The 21,578-nt window shown below is 35.6% G+C and overlaps 2 protein-coding genes across 4 annotated transcripts in view; both read left to right on the top strand.

Annotated features, from left to right (window-relative positions):
* The window catches only part of LOC136815884 (TPR repeat-containing protein DDB_G0287407-like), a 44,565-nt gene extending 43,520 nt beyond the window's left edge, over positions 1-1,045 (top strand). For both annotated transcript variants that reach the window (XM_067072333.1, XM_067072332.1), the window contains exon 27: positions 850-1,045. In XM_067072333.1, coding sequence (XP_066928434.1) covers positions 850-960 — 111 coding nt within the window. In that variant the 3' untranslated portion in view covers positions 961-1,045. The remainder of the gene's footprint in view (positions 1-849) is intronic.
* Positions 1,046-3,716: 2,671 nt separating this feature from the next.
* LOC136815882 (rho family-interacting cell polarization regulator 1-like) overlaps positions 3,717-21,578 on the top strand; it is a 34,833-nt gene continuing 16,971 nt past the window's right edge. Inside the window, exons 1-5 of one of the 2 annotated variants that reach the window (XM_067072330.1) lie at positions 3,717-4,071; positions 9,224-9,381; positions 17,998-18,128; positions 18,712-18,864; positions 19,770-19,821. In XM_067072330.1, the coding sequence (XP_066928431.1) occupies positions 9,367-9,381; positions 17,998-18,128; positions 18,712-18,864; positions 19,770-19,821 (351 nt within the window). In that variant the 5' untranslated portion in view covers positions 3,717-4,071; positions 9,224-9,366. Of the gene's footprint in view, positions 4,072-9,223; positions 9,382-11,013; positions 11,146-17,997; positions 18,129-18,711; positions 18,865-19,769; positions 19,822-21,578 lie in introns of those variants that run through there. The other variant, XM_067072331.1, reaches the window with a different exon arrangement.

Raw genomic sequence — 21,578 nt, 5'->3', positions numbered from 1 at the left:
GCCTGAAATTTACATTCTCGCTCGAACTTCAATTTTCGAAAAATGGTAAATTAGCCAAAAGTGCCAATATATTATGGCACGGATTGTAGCTCGAAAATAGATCTTGTAATTCGACGTTTAAAGCACCAATTTCGGTTAATAAAGGCGTAAAAATTTGGATTTGAATTTTGGTTGGGGGAAAAAAATTCGAGTAAAAGTTTTGGTCGGGGATAAAAAAATCGGGTAAAAGTTTTGGTCGGGTGATGAAATCTCGGGGAAAAAATTTCGTCACCCCCTCAAAATTTTCGTCACTTTCCCCCGACATTTTTTCCCCGATAAGGGTTTATTTTGCATATGATATGGCCAGAATCAACCCTACCTCATTAAAATCAGGTAGAATTGCTTTGCTACCTGGGAAATTTGGCACAGATGACCAGGTGTAAAAAATTCCCACCCTAAGGAAGACAAGAATACCCTTAAGTTCATAATTACGGGCGTGGTACTTCTTTTTACAAGTTTGAAATCATTTTGAGTACTTTACCACAAATTGCCACAACTATTTTTAAATTTATATATAAATTTTGAAATTTTGAGCTCTAGATTGCTTGAAAATGCACTCAAAACATGCACTCTAAAGACAATTATGACAAATTAAAAAAGAAAAACTTTGCATTTTGCAAAATAACCATTTTTAAAAAAATTATTGGGGGGCATAGCCCCCCCTTGCCCCCCCCCAGTTGCTACGGCACTGTAAAGGAAGTTCGAATTGGCGAGATTCCATTGTAGCTCGTTTTTATTTCTGGAAAGGGTGTGACTCACAGCCACCAAGTAAAGATTGTAAATGTAACGAAATCAATTTATATACCATAGGTATTCGGTCATGGTCATCCAAAAACTGTTCGAGCCATCAAAACCATCAGTGATCCAAGGTATCAAAGAATGTTGCAAGCAGAAGAAAGACAGGCTGCTGGAGTGGCTTAAATGCTGAATGAGTTAATAAATGGATGAACGAATGAATGATCGCTGGACATGATTATATCATTCTTGCCGACAATCCTAGGGCTTTTTTATCAACACTCACCCTTAAAATATTATACTAAAATAAATTGGTATCGGATGAATATTTTCATTTTGTTCCGAACAAAGTTGAAATTTACAGAGTGGATTAGATAACTTTTTTTCAAGGCTTTCATTATATCCTAAAGGCTTTGATCATTGTTTCGCACTCGTTATGTATATAATGTCAATTCCAGCCTAAACTAGGCAACAAATCAACATTTGACTTGTTATACCCACGAAAAAGTTCAGCCATTATTCCACCCAAAGGTCCCAAAAGATGAAATACTCTTCAAAGTATTGCAAGCAAATTTAATATCTTCATTTTCTGCTTCATCAATTTTCTTGATCGCGATTTTAAAATTTTAAAATCCAGGATTAACTATTCTAACAGAAAATGTACCTTTGAAGAGTATTTCATCTTTTGGGACCTTTGGGTGGAATAATGGCTTTTCGCTTGTATTTTTGGTTCCGATGGTGTATTCATATCAAAGATGAATCTGCGGTAAAGAAAATTCATATTTCGGTTTTGTAGTTAAGTATTCTTAAATACTATTGGCGGAGAAGAATAAAAATGCTATTTGTAAAAATTTCTAAAAGTCTCAAAAAAGGCTATATCTTCAAATACAAAAATTCATTTCCATACTAATACCAGAGCCTTTATACTTTTCCGGCGTTTTTGAAGGCGAGTTCTGATTTACCTTTTAATAAATTACTTTACGAACATCACTTGCCTCGTTTTGAAATTATTGCCATGGTGATTAACTCCCAGCGGATTTTAGTAAAACTGCTTCCTATTCATAAAAAAATCATTTAATGTCTCACCATGGTAATTGTTTGAATACGAGGCGAGTGATGTTTGTGACGTAATTTATGAAAAGGTCTATTGATCGCTTTCCGAACAGGACGGATTTTCATCCGAGGGTAACAGGGAATTTTTCGGGGAGGGGGGGTCTCCTCAAAATTGATTATTCCATGTAAATTGGGCTTTTCCAAAAATAGTCCGTGCTCCCCTGTCGAAGATATCGGATATCCAGGGGGTTAACGATTTTGTTCAAAAGTGGATATCCAGGGGGTTAAATATCTACAAGGGAGCGGATATCCAGGGGTGAAGTATCTTTTCAAGTAGAAAATACGATATCCAGGGGGTAAGCATCTTTATAAGAGAGGATATCCAGGGGGTTAAGCATATTTTTACGAGTGGATATCCAGGGGGTCTACTAATAAACTAGAATATCTAGGGGGTTCGATGCTTCGAAAAATCAATATCCTCAACAGTGGGGTAAAATATTTTTCTGGAAAAGCCCAATCCATACTTAATGTTTTTTATATAAGGGCCGAACTTTATAAATGTAATTTGTAAATAGCGTGTGTGATATTTATTACATATTTAAATTGACAAGAAAAATTTAGGCTATAATTTTGTTTTTTGTAATTTTGAGCAAACCTTTTTTTAACCAATTTTAAGCACTTTAATTTGCGCAGCATGTGTGCTCATTACAAGTGAATTTATTTCTTATGAAAATCTATGGTATAACTATAAAGTTTATTGTAGTCTGTTCCCAGTAGCTTCCACATAGACTAGCATACAGGCATCTTTCAACGTGTACAGTTGGCTCTCTCTAATTCGATCTTCAAGTGACCAAAAATTTTCTTCGAATTAGAGAAAGATTCAAATTACAGAGAGTAATTTAAATCACTATTCAGCTGTCGGTACAAATATTTCGGTACGAATTACAGAAAGATTCGAATAATGGAAGTTCGAATTAGAGAGAGTTTCTGTTTTAGCAGTTGCTTACACAGTATTTTCAACCAAAATTAAGAACAATTTTCTTCCTGGGCCGTTTGAGCACAAACCTTTGAGAAATTCTTTTGTTTGTTCTGCTTCGTCAGCATAAGAGCCACGCCTCCTTTCTTCAATATAAAATAGAATATATCATCAAGTCATGATCGAAAATGTAGGCAATTCAACTTCACAACTACATATGTATCTTCTGAAAACTTTTAAACTTTGTAGATTTCTAGCCTTTCTAGCCAAAAAGTGCTTCCTTGCCAAATACCGTCGCTTTGGTTAGGATTCAATAAAGGATAAAAGCAAGTCCGAGAAAATTCATCAAGCCAAGATATTCAAAGCAAAAGATGAAAATTTTGATTTAAAAACAGCTATAATATATTTCGTATACATCTATATTTCGTATCCTTTATTGGTCTAAATGATCAGTTGGTTATGGATTTTGGTTAGAATTCCACTTCACTACCTGGACTAAAGATTCCATTGACTTTTCCTTGATTTGTCAGCTGTCTTTTTCCGGGATATTCCGATGAGGATAGGAAAGGGTTTTTTTAGAGGTACGGAAAATAGCCTCTTTTCAGTTAGAAAAATGGCTGACTTTCCGTAAAGCTCGTTTTTAATTACATAGAATTCGTGTATTTTTCCGTCGGAGAGTGGCAGTAGAATGTTATCTAAATCGACGGTAGTGTTCCCTAAAGGTATTAACATCAATATTGAATTGAGTACTGATCCCTAACTTTATGCATCCTTAAGTACTTTTGCGTTTTTAATAAATGAAAAAAGATAGCAATCACAATAATTATAAATCAATCAAAATGGTTGAACTCCAAAAAAATATTTTCATCAAAAAGTTCCAAGCCCAAGTCTTACCAAATTTTTATTTTATTTTAGCAACAAAAGTAGAAGAAATTAAATTAAATGAAAAATACTAATTTAGTAATTATTGGTGGTGAGAACATCTTTGACACTCAAGAGTATGTGAAATGGAAACCAAATGGCGCCTTCCTTGGAAGACGAAGGGAGAAGAAAGGATTTGCAGAGAATTTATTTTCCTATGATCGGAACACAATATGAGCAGGAGAGTTCTTTTCACCGATCTTACTAGATCGAGAATGATCGTGGTGATAGTGACCTGATAATGATTGGTGGTACTCTCAATGTGGAATGTTATATGGAAAATACTGTGATCTAGTTTTCCCACACTGATAATTTTGATGTAATGGAAGAAAAGTGGTTTATGCCTGGTAAAATGTTCATATTTCCAATTCATTTTGTCGTATAGTTTTAGTAATAAGGAATTGAAACGTTATAATATTTGCAAAAGCTAAGAAGAAAAAGAGGCAATTAGTCAATGTATTTGACACATTTTAAGAATCGTTTTCAAGCCGGCCTGAAAATCTTGAACACAACCCTTGTCTCAATGCCCTGATGGAACTTTTTTCTTAAGTGGGGATTAAATTTCCTATTGAAATCCCAATGGGGATAGAAATTCTAATTTTCCAAAGTTAAAATGTGGGGATGGTTTTGGAGTGCAATTTTTAAACATTGAATTCCCAGTGGGGCTGGGGTCCAAAGTGGGTCTGTGACACAGGGGTGTTCTTGAATAAAGAAGAAAATTTGAGGGTTAGTAAAAATTTACTTGTGACACAGACATTGATTATGATCTAAGCTTTTCATAAGAGTTTTTCCTTGATTACTGGTCCGGTTGCCTTTTGGTCTTTTTGATTAGGCTATCAAATTTTAATGATGACTTATTGAGAATCCTTTCAGAGAAAGTTCCTTTCATCTTCCACTTTTCTTCGAAAGAGACTTTTTCAGTTCGGATTATAAAGATTAGTTTCAGTATGATAAATTTAGAAATCTGTATCAAAACAAAACCTTCTGAAAGCTTGCATCTGAGGGACTTTAGACAAGATCTCTTAAATGCTCATTGAGACTCTTTGGATAGTATTCAATTTCAATTATTCATATTGAAAAATGAAAGGGTCGGAGGTTCAGTTTAGACGTTACTGGTGTTTGACGGACGTTGCCTTGATGTCTCGTACCCAACTGGAAATTTTTTTTCCTAGCAGGAAAAAGATCAATCTTTAAAACTCCGACAGGGGATTGATTTTAAAGGGGCTCTCAAGACCTCTTGGACAATAACCTTGATCGGGCATTAATAATTTTACGCCCATATGTGTCACAGACCTGGTGGTATATCCCTTACCACTGGAAAATGAGGCAAAAATTTTGTCTCCGGTGGAAAAATACCCTAAAATTTCAGCTCCGCTAGAATAATTGATTTTGTTTTCATCCCCATTTGAAATTCTATGGAAAAAACCATCCCCACTGGATATTTTGACCTTTGGATCTTCCATTGCATCGGAATTTCGATAGAATTTTCATTATTCATGATATCCACCATTGCAATGTCTTCCACGGACCCAACAGCTGATTGGTTGAAAGTGACGTATTGACTGATTTTACGTCACTTTCAACCAATCAGCTATTGGGTCTATGATGTAATGTCAGAGGACATTGCAACGATGCATATAATGAATTTGTTGTTTTTATATCTATTTCAGCATTATCCTTTTCTTTTGGTTTAGGGTAGCTAAAAGCTCGTCGGTGTTGATGTTTTTACTTTACACCAAACGTTCATGGTTCAATTTACACACAAAAATATTTACAAAAATATCCGAAGACGAAATAGATGTGCGATGTAACCATCAATTTTCTCCTTTTCATCATTGATATTGAGTTCTAAGGTTCAAATTTCTGACAGTTTTCAAATTTTAAATATTTCGTTTCATTATAAGGCTTGTTTGTGGTTTTGTAGGCTTGAGAACGGTGAACTTTTATTCTTTTCCTGTGGAAATAATTATGTTCAAATTCAGGATCTAAAACTCATTTCATCAATAAAAAAAATTAAGCTTTTATGCAGTGAAGGGGGGACATTTTAGGCCTATTTTTATTCATTTATGGTGAAGCCCATACTTATGTGTGTCGTTCGAATTTTAGAGGTTTTATAGAGCCTTTTTATTGTACACATACCAATTTCCAAGCAAGCTCTCTAAAAGTGGATATGATATTACGACATCAAGGTTGATGGTCTACTTTGTACTATTAAGTTTCAAGCCAAAGGCTAGAGGCGAATCTTCAAACTTTCTCAGGCAAGCAAAAGTTAGTTAGATTTGCGCCGCCTTTTGAATGACGAATTGAATCTAGCACTTTCTTCGTTTTCGCTTTTTAACATTTTCAACCAATAAGTGGGTCGCACATTTTATGTAGGAAACAAGTAACTTCAAATTCTACATAGAAGATTCAACACTAGCCTTCAGCTAAACCTTATTAGAGCAGAGCTTGGTGGTGGCTGAATAAATGATATCTGTTGTGAAATTTGTATATACATCATCAAAGAGCCGCCCTAAACAGAAGCCAATAGCGTACCTTGGTGAATCTAAAAATAGTAACGAATTTACACAAATTTGTTTCTTCGTAAGACTTACAATCCCATCCCATCCTCCTTTGCGTTAATTGCGCTCAAACGTTAAAAACTTACAATATCAACAGAAAGGTTTTCCAATCATTTCGAAATGAACTATATATGTATGGGATTGATACTCGTACAAATCTGATTTAAAATAATTATGACGTATGCGACGCGGAGCGCTCTACGAAGCCACGGCTTTTGGAGTGAATACGTTCCGGTGCGGAGTAATCAGGATTTGCTTGGCGATCACCTTATCATCAACTAATCTCATGCACGCGACAAACACCAATCATGAAAAGCTCTTATCTCTCACATAAAATAACTTCCTATTTCTGTGGCCTCTGATTTGCCGTTAATAAGTTGCCAATTTCCGTCTTGGTTATGTAACGTTACTTTAAATATATACCCTTTTACACCGCAAAATAATTTTGATTGAAGATAAACTCTTCGTGTACATTGGTTTTGTTCGATTCGGCTGTATTTTTGAAAGGTTCTTGAAAACTAGAAAACTGAGAAGTTTTTAAGTGTAGCTTTTTTGTAGTAGTCTACACAATAGACAGTCGCAGGCTTTTGGCCTTGCTCGAAGAGTAGGAGTTTCACGCTCAGAGTGAAGGAAGATATGATGTAGCCTATTTTTACATCAATTTCCAACTACGGTTGACTCTCGCTAATTCGATCTTCAAGGGGCCAAAATTTTTCTTCGTATAAGAGAAAGATTCGAATTACAGAGAAATGGTATTTTAGTTCGGATTACAGAAAGATTCGAATAATAGAAGTTCAAATTAAAGAGAGTTGGATGATGACAACAATTATCTCGAAAATGGCGATTCCAAAGTGTATCTTAGAATGACTTCTCTTCGAACACTATGACTTTACAAGTTTGGAACAGGGATAACATAGGATGGTACAAACCCGGGGGTACTACCCTTGCCGACCGACGGGGGTGCTCCGCTGAGGTTCCAAAAATGGACCCTACGTGGGACTCATTTTTTCAAAAACTTTGCCGAAATTTGCGAAAAAAAGTGACCCTGAATGGGACTGAAACTCCAACATTTTCTAAAATGTTCTACTTTTCCCCCAAATTTCCCAGAAATAGGCACGCTACGAGGGACTGTTTTTTCTATTTTGGTGTTTTTGCGACCCTACCTGGGACTCGTGGAGGTTAAAACGATATTATATTGCCCGGCTTAGCCTCCACACAATTCTCTTATTGACAAGTTTTTTTTATTAGAACATCCAAAAGTTTTGAAGCCTTCAGATGTTCTTAACTTTTAGAGTTTTAAGTCTAAACTTGTTCTTGAAATGTTTTTATTTTCATCATAATGTGAGTATTTTTTAGCAATTTCATAAGAAATTGAGTGTTTTAGTGGTAGCCTAAGACGAATTCGAATAATAAAGAATAACCTCAAACATGCAAATTAGCAGTCGGGCGAAAATTTTGTCCTCGTAGGCGAAAAATAGTCGGAGGGGCTCAATGTCGTAAACACATACTCTATTTTCCGCCGTGCAACATATTACGTTTTATAATATACAACTATGTTATATCGTAATATCATAATAGTATTTTACACGGACGATAGCATCGTCTATTTTAGAGGTTAAAATGTTCTTAACTTTAGATTTTGAACATTGAACCTTTTTTTTCTTATAAAAAGTTTGAATAAGCATGTATTTTGCTTCACTTGTTTCTGAAAAAACATTTCTATACACACAAGCGTTATTTTGGCTACATAGGCATAAAATTAGATGAGACAATGACAAGTCATTTCCGAAAGGAATTATTCAAATTTCCATTGAGCTAGCAAAAGAAAAGAGAACTAATTTTTGTTTTCTGAGATAAGCAATGCATAGATAAGCTAGCTAGCTCCCTCTTCTCAATAACCTTTTTTTATTAGAACAACAAAGAGAGATGAAAATTATTTGGACACACTTGATTGATATATGGAGATCTAACCTGAAAACTAAAAAAAGTAGGCTCCTTATCGCGAAGCTTGTTATCTGGGACTTGTAAATCTATCTATATTTTTATTTTATCTTGAAAGTGTTTGATTGTTTCTTTTTCTTATAATTAACAAGTATGGTTTTAGGAGAATCTTTGTTTTGAGATCAAAGTGAAATGATACTATAAATGCAGTCAAAATGGTTTCTTTCTTCTCGCAAGGAATCGAAAACATGGACTATGATAACTAGCTAGAAAGTTGTGTATGAGGAACATAATTTCGGTGATTCTCTTTTAAAGAGTTTCATTATTTTGAGGAGGGTGTTACTAGAATTTTTCCGGTGATGGGCTTGTTCGGAAAGATCTTACAACCCTGAGACGGTTTATTTTTTAAGCAAAAGTTTTCAAAATTGTGACAATATTTTAAGTGTTTATGTTTAATCACCTCAGGGGCATTGATTAGTATTTTAGTTCAAATGGAAGGCCAAATTATGGAATGGAAATTAGCTGACGATTTCTATAGTTTGAACATAATTATAAGAGATCCTTTGGCTGAAAAATACAAAAAGCTAGAGTGTTTAACGCGCAATGGATCCCTATACTTATAGGGTGGATTGGCGCCTAGTTTTGAAAGATATAGGCCTATGTGAGTGCGTGGAAATCTTTTGTTTCACGATTTACTCTCTCCATCTCGATCTTCAAGGGACCAAGAATTGTCTTATACCTTATCGGGGAAAACTTCGTCGGGAAAAATTTTCGTCGGGGAAAATATTCGTCACTTGTCCAAAATTTCGTCACTTTTCCCCGACGAAGTTTTCCCCGATAAGGTATAAAGATTCAGATTACGGAGAGTGCCTTTTAAGGTATTCCAAAGTGTTAGTTCGAATTACGGAACGACTCTAATGAGAGAAATTTCGAATTAGAGAGAGTTGACGGTATAACATAATTTTCCTTAAGATACTATAATTTGTAATTCTCTTAGAACCAACTTCCAAGGCTACGTCCAAATGACGTCCATCTGAAGTCCAAAAAACATCCAAAACATGTTGCATTGTGAAGTAAACAAAGAAACCACAATCCGAGTCAGCATCAATCAAAAATCACTGGTATTAAAATTCTATCCAGATGAAGGAAAATATGGTAAGTTTTTCCAGAATACAGGGTGTCCAGAAAAAAAAGTATTGAGTCGAAACACAACTTTAAGTAAAAAAAAAGTATAGGAAGTATAGGACACCCTGTATATAAAGTCATTTTCCAGTGTACTCTTTTATGAAGGAAATAAACCAGCTGCGCTGTAAAGTCAGCCCATATGGATCAGCAGGCTAAACGGTTAGAAAGAAACGAACGAGTTAAAACTAGAACTAAACGCATGGAAAAGAAACTCTGATACTCAGGGTACCTAGTTTTACAGTTGATAAAGAAAATACTGATGCTTTCAATAAATTTCGTTTTGCCTGTCATTTTTTAATGAATGCTTGCAAAGATGATTCTAAGCACTTTAGTTTCTTCAAAATTTAGAAAGTGAATTAATGAAAAACGAAGAAGAAGAAGAAAAAAATGAACTTTTTATCCTTCTAGGGCTAGAAACCTCCTTTTGGTACAAAGGTACTATGAAGCTTCCTGGTTATTTCAGTTATGCAATTTTTTATCATATAGATCACAGGCTATAGAAGGTTGCCCTTTGAAAAAACAACAGCAAAAACTGGATTTTTTGACTTCAACGAGCTATGATATTCAACGGGATAAAAATGATGGTTAATGTTGGTAAAAAAGGCGACGAAATGCTATATTTGGTCTTTAGATAACACATTATTGTCTCAATCAGAATATTTCAACTAGTAGGATGATGTGTAGGAATTTTGTTTTTAATCCATGGGGTTTAGCTCAAAATACCGGGGACGGTTTAAATTTCAGTGCTTAGCGTTATTCGTCATTGGGGACGATTCTTTAATCAACTTTACATTAGTTTGGTTAGGGGTTTCCAGCCATTTGCGTTTAAGAATAGGAATCTTCAATTTCTCTCAAGCAAGAAAAAAGTCTTATGATGGGTTGAATCCATTGAGTTTCAAGCCCGAAGGGCTAGAGGCGAAACTTTAACCCTGCTCAGGCAAGAGAAATTGAAGCAACTTATTTCCCATCCAAAACGCGCATAGAACGCGCCGTAATCATGGCGGCAGATTGTATCTAGCAGTTTCTTTTTTTTGGAGGACTACGTTTTTTTAAATCTAGCGATATATTTTAGTTTCAATCCGGCGTCTGGGTAAAAGATACGCGCGGGAGTTCTGGATGGGAAATAAGTGGTTTCATTTCCTATCCAGGGGTCTTGCCTCTTGCCCTTCGGGCTTGAAACTCAATGGTTGAATCTAACGCTTTCTTTTTTTTGAATGGCATGTTTGTCGAAATCTGGGAATGAATTTTACTTTCAATCTGGCGTTTGTGTGAAATTACATTTCCAATCCAAGAGTTTCAATTCTAGCTCGAGCGGGTTGTGCGGGGTGTGACAATTTGAATTATTAGCCCAGTTTGCACGCTCGACTTGATCAATTCTATTTCAATGGTATGTTATTAACGTGACAACAAAAGGTACATTAACCTCTTTATTAGCATTATTATCATGTGATTTTCAAATTAATGGTCAATTTGTGTAAGCTATAATTATGACCTTTTTCTTTTGTTTATATTTGTATTATCAAAGTCAGGCATCTCTTTAATGTATTAATGCATGTTATAATAGGGCTTTATAATGACTCATTTAAGTTATGGTATACTACCTTTTATACCATTTTATAATTTCGTTTTGACTTGACAAATGTTTTGCATGGAGATTGACTTTTTTTTAGTGGTTTTAGAAGGCTTGGTTGTAGAGAGAATTTGATTCAATTTGTGGGATTTTGAAGTTTTCAGGTATGCATATTTTTCATATTATCTGATGTATGGTAGCTAATTGTATTATATTGATAACTTATTCCTTAACATACTGGGATGAGCGCCCTGGGCTCGGGGCTCAACTTAGCCAAAATTGGACAAAATAGCCCTGACTGTTCATATACCGTGAGATTGGGTAACTTGCATCAGTGGAGGCTAACATGCATAGCCCTCAAATGAAAGACCTGGTTGGTCATTAAAATACAAAGTTAAATCAAAACAAAAATGGTAGAGTAGAGCTGCGAGCGGAGCGGAACTGCGTAGTTGTATTTTGATGACCAGCCAGGTCTTTTATTTGAGGGCTATGCATGTTTGCCTCCACTGATGCAAGTTACCCAATCTCACGGTAAAATTTGGGATGAGCTGGAGTTTTTACAAGATACTTCACTAATTGGTCATTTAAAGTGATAGAGATGACGCGTTCTTTAGAAAAAGTAATAAGATTCTTTTATTACATCTTAACGACCAACCAAATCAAATAAGAGCTTGTAAAAACTCCAGCTTGTCCCTAAAATTTAGGGGAAACGTAAACTTTGAGAGGGGGACTCACATCAGCCAACACCAGGGTATTCTCTGGCGTCAATCAGTAACGTAAATAAAGCCTGGGATACACGGGGATGAGGTTGAATTGGACGCTCTTTCTGAAGTTGGGTCTAAACAACATGAGATGATTTAAAGCCTTAATTTGCAATTTTTAAGAGAAGATGCATTTTAGGAGGGTCAAACCTTCTTTAAACTTATTTTTGCATCCCTTAAACTCAGCCTCTGATTAAACTCTGAAAACTTTTATGACAGTTCGGGTTTAAAAGCTCACTGAAACTTAGCCTGGGAATCCAAGCTCATAATCTTAGAAAAAACAAAAAATACCTCACCTCACAAAGTTCTAAGATTATAGAGCTTGGTGCAGGTAGATGAGTCTGACACAGAATGTTATAAACAGTCTGTGTGTGAACCCTTGTTGACAGACTTTCTGAACTTTGGAAACCCAGGCAAACACACACAATCAACTTACCATAAAAACTCTTTCACAAGCTCTAAAGACTTTCAAAACTGCTAAAAACCACATCAAAACATCAGCCACATGTATTTAGACTTCCAGTCAACAGCAATTTTGTTTCTAAATGAATCTATGTTTTCATTTTCATTTGTTTTCCTTTTTTCTGCAGAATCAGCTTTTTCCATAAATTATGCGCGCGCATCGAAATTATCAAAATGCGCGCGAAATTACTGCTAAGTAATACGCCGAAAGCTGGCCAATCAGGCCGAACCTGCATTACAGGGAAAAATATCCCTACAGGCGAGTTACCTGCGCCAATCGTTAAACAAGCAGCAAAAATATCATAAACTAGACTGTGAACAAAGTTTAACGCTTGGATTCCCAGGCTAACTGAAACTCTGTCAAAGAAACTGTTGCATTTTCTAATTAGCATAATCATTATACCATGAATTAAATATTTCTGTGACAGGTTGTCACCATTCAATTCAACTCTATTAATCTAAAAATTAGATATGTCATCTAACCCATTACTTTGGCTTCCTCTGTCTCCTTTCAAAATGTCTGAATGAATTTCATTTGACGGGTTGGTTTAAACTTAGATGAGCCTTTAGAGAGCGACTGTTATTTTTGTGTTGACGAATGGCAATCTGATGGTATTTTTTTCGATTTAATTTGTTACTAGCAAGCTTATCTCGGATATTTGATATACAAGTTTTTTTAAAAGAACATCCTAAATTTTTGAAGCCTTGGGATGTTTTTAACTTTTTGGGTTTCGAGCCTAAAAATGTTCTTAACATGATCTTATTTTAACCAATTTTTGACCATTTTTATCCATTTTCCTAAGAAATCGAGTGTTTTTGAGTCTATAAAGCCTTAAAATGTTCTTAACATTTTGTCAATCGAAAACCCTATGTTCTTATATAGTTTGTTATAAAAAAAACATGTAGGATCAGAGTTTAACGAGATCGACTCTTCCGTATTTAAGCACCTATTTAAAATCTATGTGAATGCATCGCGCTTTCAAGTACCTGACCGACCTGAGATTTCAATAATTCTGCTTTCAAGTGACCGTATAAAGCACATAAAAACTGAATGCACGTTTTTTTATAAGAACATCCAAAATTTTTGAGGCCTTCGGATTTTCTTAACTTTTTAAGTTTTAAGCCTAAAAATGTTCTTAACATGCTCTTATTTTTGCCATTTTTTGAGTATTTTTTCCATTTTCTTAAGAGGCAGCGAAGCCTTAAAATGTTCTTAACATGCTCTTGCCCACCGAAGCCTTATGTTCTTATATAGTTTGTTCTTATAAAAAACGTGTAAAGTGGAATACCATGCATTCAACTTTCGCAACTTCTCTCAAAGATCCTCTCACATAACTTTCTTCCGCTTCTCTCAAAAAATCGTTTTAAAAATGGCGCAAACATTGATGACGTCATCAATTTATTAGTCATTCTACTTCAATGGATTTTGAGATTTGTCAAGATCTGTAGTAGTCATTTCTTATGTATGTTTATTTATCTAGCACATATCTCTCATGATGTATCTTTTTATAAGAATATTTTCGATGTCGTCTTGCTTAAGACCATGTTCACACGTTACTGTTCGGATCGAATGTTTTCATATTGGTTTCGGAACGTTTTGGAGCAAGAAAACGGATGAAAAAAGTGGAGCGAAACTGTTTCAATCTGTTTTGCATTGTAACGTCTTCTTTTTTAACGTTTCGAATTTTGACGTTTACACTTGTTTCGGAACCATTTCGGAACGGAACGGAACGGAACCGTAACATCTGAACATGGTCTAAGATTTTCCATGGAGAAAGCACTTTCCGTACTTACAGCTTACCCAAAAGTTCGCTCAACAATAAAATCAATCTGATTGATTGAATCTCAAAATTATGATGTAATTCAGCCAAATAAGCCAATGAGTGCTCAGAAGCAAGCCGTAAATACGTTTCCCGAATATCGTAACTTTGCCTTGACCCCAGTATCTACTTGGAGAAGGGGGAGATGGGGCCCTGAAAAAGGCAAAACTTTCAATTAACTAATAGTTGTAATAACAATGTCCATAAAGAGTTCATATAACATCCAGATAACTAAATAGGAACGTTATGTCAGTTGGGAATATACTTTGCGGGGATGATGTTTCGAGTTTAAAAGCCACTAGGCTTTCATCAGGCGTTTACATCTATGAGTATTTCCCATTATCCTGCCACTTTAGCTCAAGAAATGCGCCGTTGTTGGAAAACATTACGATGAAATTTGGACCCTGATAAACAGATAAAATTAGGATCCTTTCAGACGCAAAATTTAATCACCCCGAAAATAGGATCGAAATGACTGAATATTATGTCTTGGGACCCCGGGGGTTTTTATATTGATACCGCAATCTGTAATGAATTCTATATCAAAATGTTTTAGTGTCCTACTATAAGAACCCAACAAATGGTTTTTAAACGCTTGTCTTTTTCTTACAAAAAAATTAATTTCCAAAAGTATTTTGCGTCGGAAGGAACGTTATAGTATTAAGTTGTTCACACAGACAAAAACATTTTGTGAAAAATTTTATAGATCTTTGTGATATCTTTTTCATTATCGTGTGGTAAAGAAATTGTATCAGCTTCTTGTCGTATGCTGTATTTCTTTTGGTTTGTAAACCCTGGACCTGATTGATATTTTATGTAGTGGAAATTGTATCGGTTTTCTTGTCGTGTGCTATATTTCTTTTGGTTCGTAGGTTCTGAACCTGATTGATATTCTATGTAGTGGAAATTGTATTGGTTTTCTATTTTGTGCTATATTTCTTTTGGTTTGTAGGCTCTGAACCTGATTGATATTTTGCATTGATTTGATAGTATTTATTCTATAGAACTACTGAGCTTGGCTAGCTGTTATGGTACATAAACGGCCAGTGCTTGTGGATTATTTCGTGCAGTAGGTCTTGGACTTGTAACTTATAGTTAGTAAAATTTTTGCCAGTTTAGTTATAGTGTTTTGTGGAGAGGACGTTTGATTTTGTATTTGTTGAGATCCTGATCGACTAAGGACAACTACGATTAATTAACATCCGTACCGCCCCTGATTTTGTTGGCCAAAACTGCGAGTTATTTCCAATCACCCCAGTCAATCTTTCGTCTTGGTAGTTACATAAACAATAAACTTCCATAGTTATCTGATATTCAGATGGCGGATTGGTGGCCGCCCACGCTAAAGCTCTAACGAAGCGGTCCAGTTTCTCATCGGAGAGGAATGATAGTTGGCCTTTGATGTGTCGCATCTTCACGTAAGCCCGAAAATATTTTGGTTAGACCCGACAATCCGCAGAAACGAGGGCTGGGGCAGTGACCTGCTACTGCAAAATCCTTGACTTGGTCTTGCAAAATTCCGAAATTTAAACCTTCCAGATCTTCCCAACCTTCAAACCTTTAGCGTGTCGGAGGAAGATTACTACATCTGGGTGCCAGATAACTGATGGATTGATCTGCCGTTTTGATCCGCAAGCTCTACGGCAGTAAAAGGAATGAATTACATGATACACCCCCTGTGTTACAGACCCACTGAGAGCCCATCCTCATTGGAAAATTTGACAAAAATTTGGTCCCCGGTGGGAAAATACCCTGGAATTTCAACCCCACTGGGAAATTGACCTTCATTTCATCCCCACTCGAAAATCAATGTCTGAAAATTGCACTCCAAATCCATCCCCACTTGCATTTTTAACCTTGGAATAATAAAATTTCTCTCCCCATTGGGATTTCGATAGGGATTTTTATCCCCACTGAAGAAAAAGGTTCCACCGAGGCTGTGAGACAGGGGTGTCATTATCAAAGGACTCAGTTAGGATCTACAACGTAAACCCAGCGACACATAAACGGTTTTTTTTTCAAGAAGAAGGAAGGACGGAAAAGTTATCGTCAACTAGTTTTTTGGGGTTCTCCGTCTTTCGGCATTTCCTCTAACCTTGATAGGCTGGAGATGAAGCTCTTGGTGAAGCCTACGAAAAGTATTTTTTTCTTTAAAAATTTTGGCATATCTTCTTTTTGCGTGCAAAAGGTTTTAAGAGTACTTGAAATTTTAAAAAGTAAAAAACATAACTTATCAGTCGTCTGTTTGGAATGTAACGGTTTTGGACAAAATAGAAAGCATCCGGGTTTAGGGTAAAGATTAGCATAAGTCATTTGTCACAGGATCAATCACAAGAAATTTGAGAGAAAAAAAAAACTTTTGGAAAAAAGTAATACTATATGAAAAGACTTACATTTTAATTTTGTTAGAGTGTCAAAATCATTTTATGGTTTCTGTGTTGTGTTTTTACTAGCTATTTCTTTGTGGTTTCCATTTGCTTGCTTATATTTTTCACCATTTTTCTCCTGTATTCTGTAAAAGTGGATAATTATACGGTTGTGATGTGTTGTTTGCTTATAGGCTTTCGGCTGAACTCACGGTGAAAAACTGTTTCATTAACTATATCACCGCAGTGAAAAACTGAAATTTGCCCAAAAAGCTATTGTAATTTTGTTTTCTGAGTATTCGTGTGAAAGGAGGAAAAATATATGAATAGATATTTCTGAAGCACTTGTTTGTATGTCCGGAATTTTATTGACAAAGTGACTACAATGGAATTTTGTTTACACAATTGACAAAAAATTTACATATCAACTTTTTGAGAGACGAGAGACATCTACGAATGATGGATGATATTGTAGAGGTTGCTGACGATGACGTTTTCCAGGTTAATGTTCTTAGGATGTTCTTAAAACACGTTTTTTATAAGAACAACCGCAATTTTTAACCCTCAAACCCTTAAATTGTTCTTAACTTGTTCTTAACTTGTTCTTGATATTTCGGCCATCGAAGCTTTAGGTTCTTATATAATTTGTTCTTATAAAAAACGTGTATGCTCTTAATTTATTCGATCATGAGGGATGAGAACTCAAAATGAACTCATTTTTTAAATTTGAACCTTATATTGTTCTTGAATCTGGTTATTATATTTTCCTGTAGCTAAAGTTCTTGTGAAAAACTTCCATTATATGTTTTTTTTTCAAACTTGTTTTAAAAAATGCAAGCCTTCCCTAAAATTCTTATCATCTGGCGATGTTTTTGACTTAATCTTGAAATGTGACAAACTACTCCCTCATTCAGCTAGTGATGAGAACTATTGAGAAAGTCATTTTATTGGGTGGGACCGACTTTTGGAAAGCATTAGGAAAAATTTTGTTTCAGAAAGAATTTCGCCAGTTTAGTAAAAATGCACGCTAATTAGAAATTCTAAACCTAATATAAGTTAGGATCGCAAAATACGGCCATGTTTTTTAAATCAATGCACCATATCTAACTAATGTCCAAAAAATTTCCTTTTCACAAACTTTATGTTAGGCCAATAATGTAATACCAAGCCCATGGGAAGGGCTAGGTCAGTGACTTTGGTATACAAATGAAACGGAATCTTGTTAGGATTTTTGTGACGGGGCGTACTAGGGTTATGAGCTGACGGGTCGATCCTCAGACTCTTAGAGGGACTAAAAAGGAGGAAAAAAAGAGGAATTTTGTTAATTTTACGATCCTTATTGAGATAAATTTGACTAAATTTTAATCTTTTAGGGGTAAAAAGCTGAAAATTTTCTGCTTCTTTTCAACCCTGTAGGATTGAGATTTAATTTTCTAAATTTTCAAACCCTTTTATTGGGACTTCCAGGTTCGAGAAAGCAAACTTAATGGTAGCACACTTGCCTAAACACTCCCTTCCGGGGATCATGTGTTATGTTATGTATTATCTATATAAATTTGCTTAAAGCTTGCCTTGAAATTAATATTGTTCTCTTCTACTGTTTTTAGGACAAGCCGGTCAGCCCCAACGAAGATCTTCCACGTTTTTATCAAGCGTGTTCAACCCTCTTAAAGTCATCGCCTGAAATCACTAAAACTGGTTTACCGCTACGACGCTGTTCTTCGTCAGATCAACACAAGTATGTTTCCTATTGTTTGAAATAATTTAGCGAGTTTCCGACCGCAGTCGAGGGTGACCCTAAAAGCCGGTCTCCACTTGCGCGCTGCGATCGTACGTTTTGGTTTCAATCCATTTTTCTTGGAAAAAAGATTACGTCATAAAAATGTTGTGTGCGTTCGAAAAGAAAGTTGAATACATTTAAACTCTTTTCAACCGTTACGTCAGATCGCGCCAATGGAATTCTTTTGACCAATAACGTGGAAGCTTTGCTCGAGAAAGTGCGATCGCAGCGACCGCAGTCGAGGGCGACCCTAAGGCTCCTTTTTCTTTACCTACCATTCCGAAGGTAAGGGAGGGCGCTACTCCTTACCCTTGGTTTTCCCTTTACTGAGCATCAAGCAAAGAAGGCATCAAATACCATTTTGGACTAAGTCATTTTGGATTGATTAAGTTTAAACCGGAAAGTTAAATTTTTAGTTCCAGTCCGTAAATCAAAAATAAGGTTTATTCCGTTGGTTTGATTAGCAGAGAAAACTGGTTATAGATACTGTAAACAACGCTTAGATTTCTATCTTACTTAATTTTGATTTTTTTACTTTTAGGTATAAAAAACGAGATTACCTGCTGCCAGAAGGACAAACAGTGATTGAGAAAAGTGTGCAATTAAAGAGCAAGAGATCACAGACGCTTGGATACTATCAACCAAACGTTGATCTTTACCTTGCTTTGTTCATACAACTAAGGAATCTTCTTTTGTAAGTATCCATACTCAAGCCACAGATTTCTGTAAAGCCCCAAGGGCTAAATGTCGTGCTTTAAGCTCTTCCAAGCAAAAAAAAGTGAATATCGGAAAAAATATCAACTACTATTGTTCGAAAACCTGCGAAGTTTCTGATTTGTCAAGCACTGAAGTTCTATTGTAATGTCACGTGACCTAGGTAGGATACCCACCTAACCTCGGCACACTTTTCAGACAAAGCACGACATCTAGCCTTTCGGGCTTTATAAATCTATGACTCAAGCTTCTCAAATAACACACAAGGCACACGAGGCTAAAGGTCATCTTTTAACGTTTATCTTACTATTTACTTTAACATCATTTTCAATTTAAAGAAAGGCAAACCGTTTTCCCTTACCGCAAAGCGCAGATTGTGAAAATTTCTTTTGTTAGTTCTGCTTTGTCAACATAAGAGACACGCCCTCAAATCATATCTTTAGTCTAAAGCAACGATCACGTAACTTTCATAGCGTCCAAGCAACGTTTTATGAACATATTCACGGGATCATCGCCGTGGTCCTTAATAATAGAGAGGTAGATATTACGTTAGTTAGCTGCTATCAATGTTACGTCATTTGACACTATGTTGGCTTTGTTCGAATTTGAAAAATAAATATATTCATAAATTGTAGGCTTTCACCAACAGGTTGAATTATCTTGTGGTGTCTGGCAGAACTTCCCCAACTAGCACACAACGATGCTTCAACGTTTATTTAACGTTCAAGACACATTAGATGAACGTTGCAACAACATTGTGTGTCAGCTGGGTATCGCCATGAAGCTCTAGTTTCTGATCTGATCTACATAGAAGGCTTAATATTGAAAGTGGTCTGAGTGTATTAAACTTTTGAAATGAAGTCATTTTGCTCTTTATTTTTCCAGGATAACTGCAAAACGTTTTGAATATTCACGGAAAGTTTCTGAAAACATCGATGTAAGTTGAATTGAGTGTTTCCAGCTGACACACGACCACACGACGTTGTTTCAACGTTCGCCTAACGTTACGACATGGGCGCTAGAATGGCAATGTGTGATGTGTGTTAGTTGGGTTTTTGAATGTTATTTTGCTTGAATACTGTACGCTCATTTTTTATTAGTACAATTTTATCATTATTTGTTTGGTGAACAAACCAACATCATAAAAGTGCTCGATACGTACAATTTTATGCTCTATAAGTAAAATTTTATAAGAACAATAAAGCTTAAAATCGCTAAAAATAAGAATAATTTAAGAACAATGCTGAGCGTGGAAATCCTGAATTTTCAGGAATTTAGCGTCAGTAATAAAAATTAATTACAAAACCTAAAATAATCTAAATTTTGCTCTGAGAATAGTCTGAGACCATGTTCAGACGTTACGGTTCCGTTTCGCTCGACGGTATGATTTCTGTTACGGATTCATATTGGTTTCGGAACGTTTCGGAGCAAGAAAACGGAGCAGTTCTGTTCCGATGAAAAAAGTGGAGCGAAACCGTTTCGATCTGTTTGGCTTTGTAACGTCTTCTTTTTTGACTTTTCGAATTTTGACGCTCACACGTTTCGGAACCGCATAGTGTCCCCCCCTTTATAAAGGGGTGGGGGACCAATTTTCCAATTTTGAATGGGTGAGGGGGGGGAAATGAAAATTTGAATAGTAAAGGGGGGAAAAAAAAGGGGGGAAAAAATTCGATATTCATCATGATATCATGTGATTAGATCATGATTGAAAAATTAACCAATTTTCGTTCTATTTTGTCTAGTATTCCTTTTGCAGCAAAATTTTACGTTTGTGTCAGGTTGAAATTTGAGAAATTTATACGGGTATATGGGGGCAACTGATATTTTCAGAATTTTCTGGGGGGAAAGCAAAAAGAGGGGGGAAACTAAAAAACTGAAAAGTCATAGGGGGAAAAAAAGAGGGGGGAGATTTAAAAAAATCAAGAATTTGGTGGGAGGAACAAACCCTGGAGGAAACTATGAACCGTTTCGGAACGGAACGGAACGGAACGGAACGGAACCGTAACGCCTGAGCATGGTCTGAGACTGAAAGTGCTCATCACAAATATATTAGTTCTTAAAAAAAATAAGATTTTAATTGAATTTTCTATGGTTTTCTTAATATGTGACTTGCCTTACAGTTCTCAGGTCGCGTATAAGGTTTTTATATTTTTGCGCCTTTTTCACAACGACTAAATTGATAAATTTCACGGTAACGAAAACTCGTTTCAGGAAATCTCCATTTAATACGACTTTGAGTGACACATTGAATAATTGACACACAGCTAGTCGAATCAAAACGAATCTATTTTTTCCCATTCAAAAGTCTCTCTCCCTGTAATGGCACATCGTTGTGAGAGCCCTATTATCAATTTTCCGCCATCTATATAGAAAGTACTATGAAAAAAGGTTTTCTTAGGAGATTAACTCTGCATGGCTTTTGTTTCGTGCAATTAATTCATTAAACACTGCTACTAGCTTTTTTGATAATTCACTATTTTCTTATTAGCATTATAATTAAAAAGTGTAAGAAAATAATAACTTGAACTGACTGCACTGAACATGAAGTTGAGGTTTTAATTTGTTTTACGGAATATGATTTTCTGATTTGCCTTTTTAAAAGATGAACATTTTTTGGCAATTTTTTTCTGTGAAATTGGGTAGGCAACTATACTACTTAGACATTTCTTGCAAATTATGTTTCCTAAAGATCAA

This window comes from Clytia hemisphaerica, unplaced genomic scaffold (genome assembly GCF_902728285.1).
Source record: "Clytia hemisphaerica strain Z4C2 unplaced genomic scaffold, Clytia hemisphaerica genome assembly, whole genome shotgun sequence".
NCBI classification, from domain to species: domain Eukaryota; kingdom Metazoa; phylum Cnidaria; class Hydrozoa; order Leptothecata; family Clytiidae; genus Clytia; species Clytia hemisphaerica.
The sequence above is the reverse complement of the archived record's forward strand: the minus strand, read 5'-3'. Positions and strand labels throughout refer to the sequence as shown.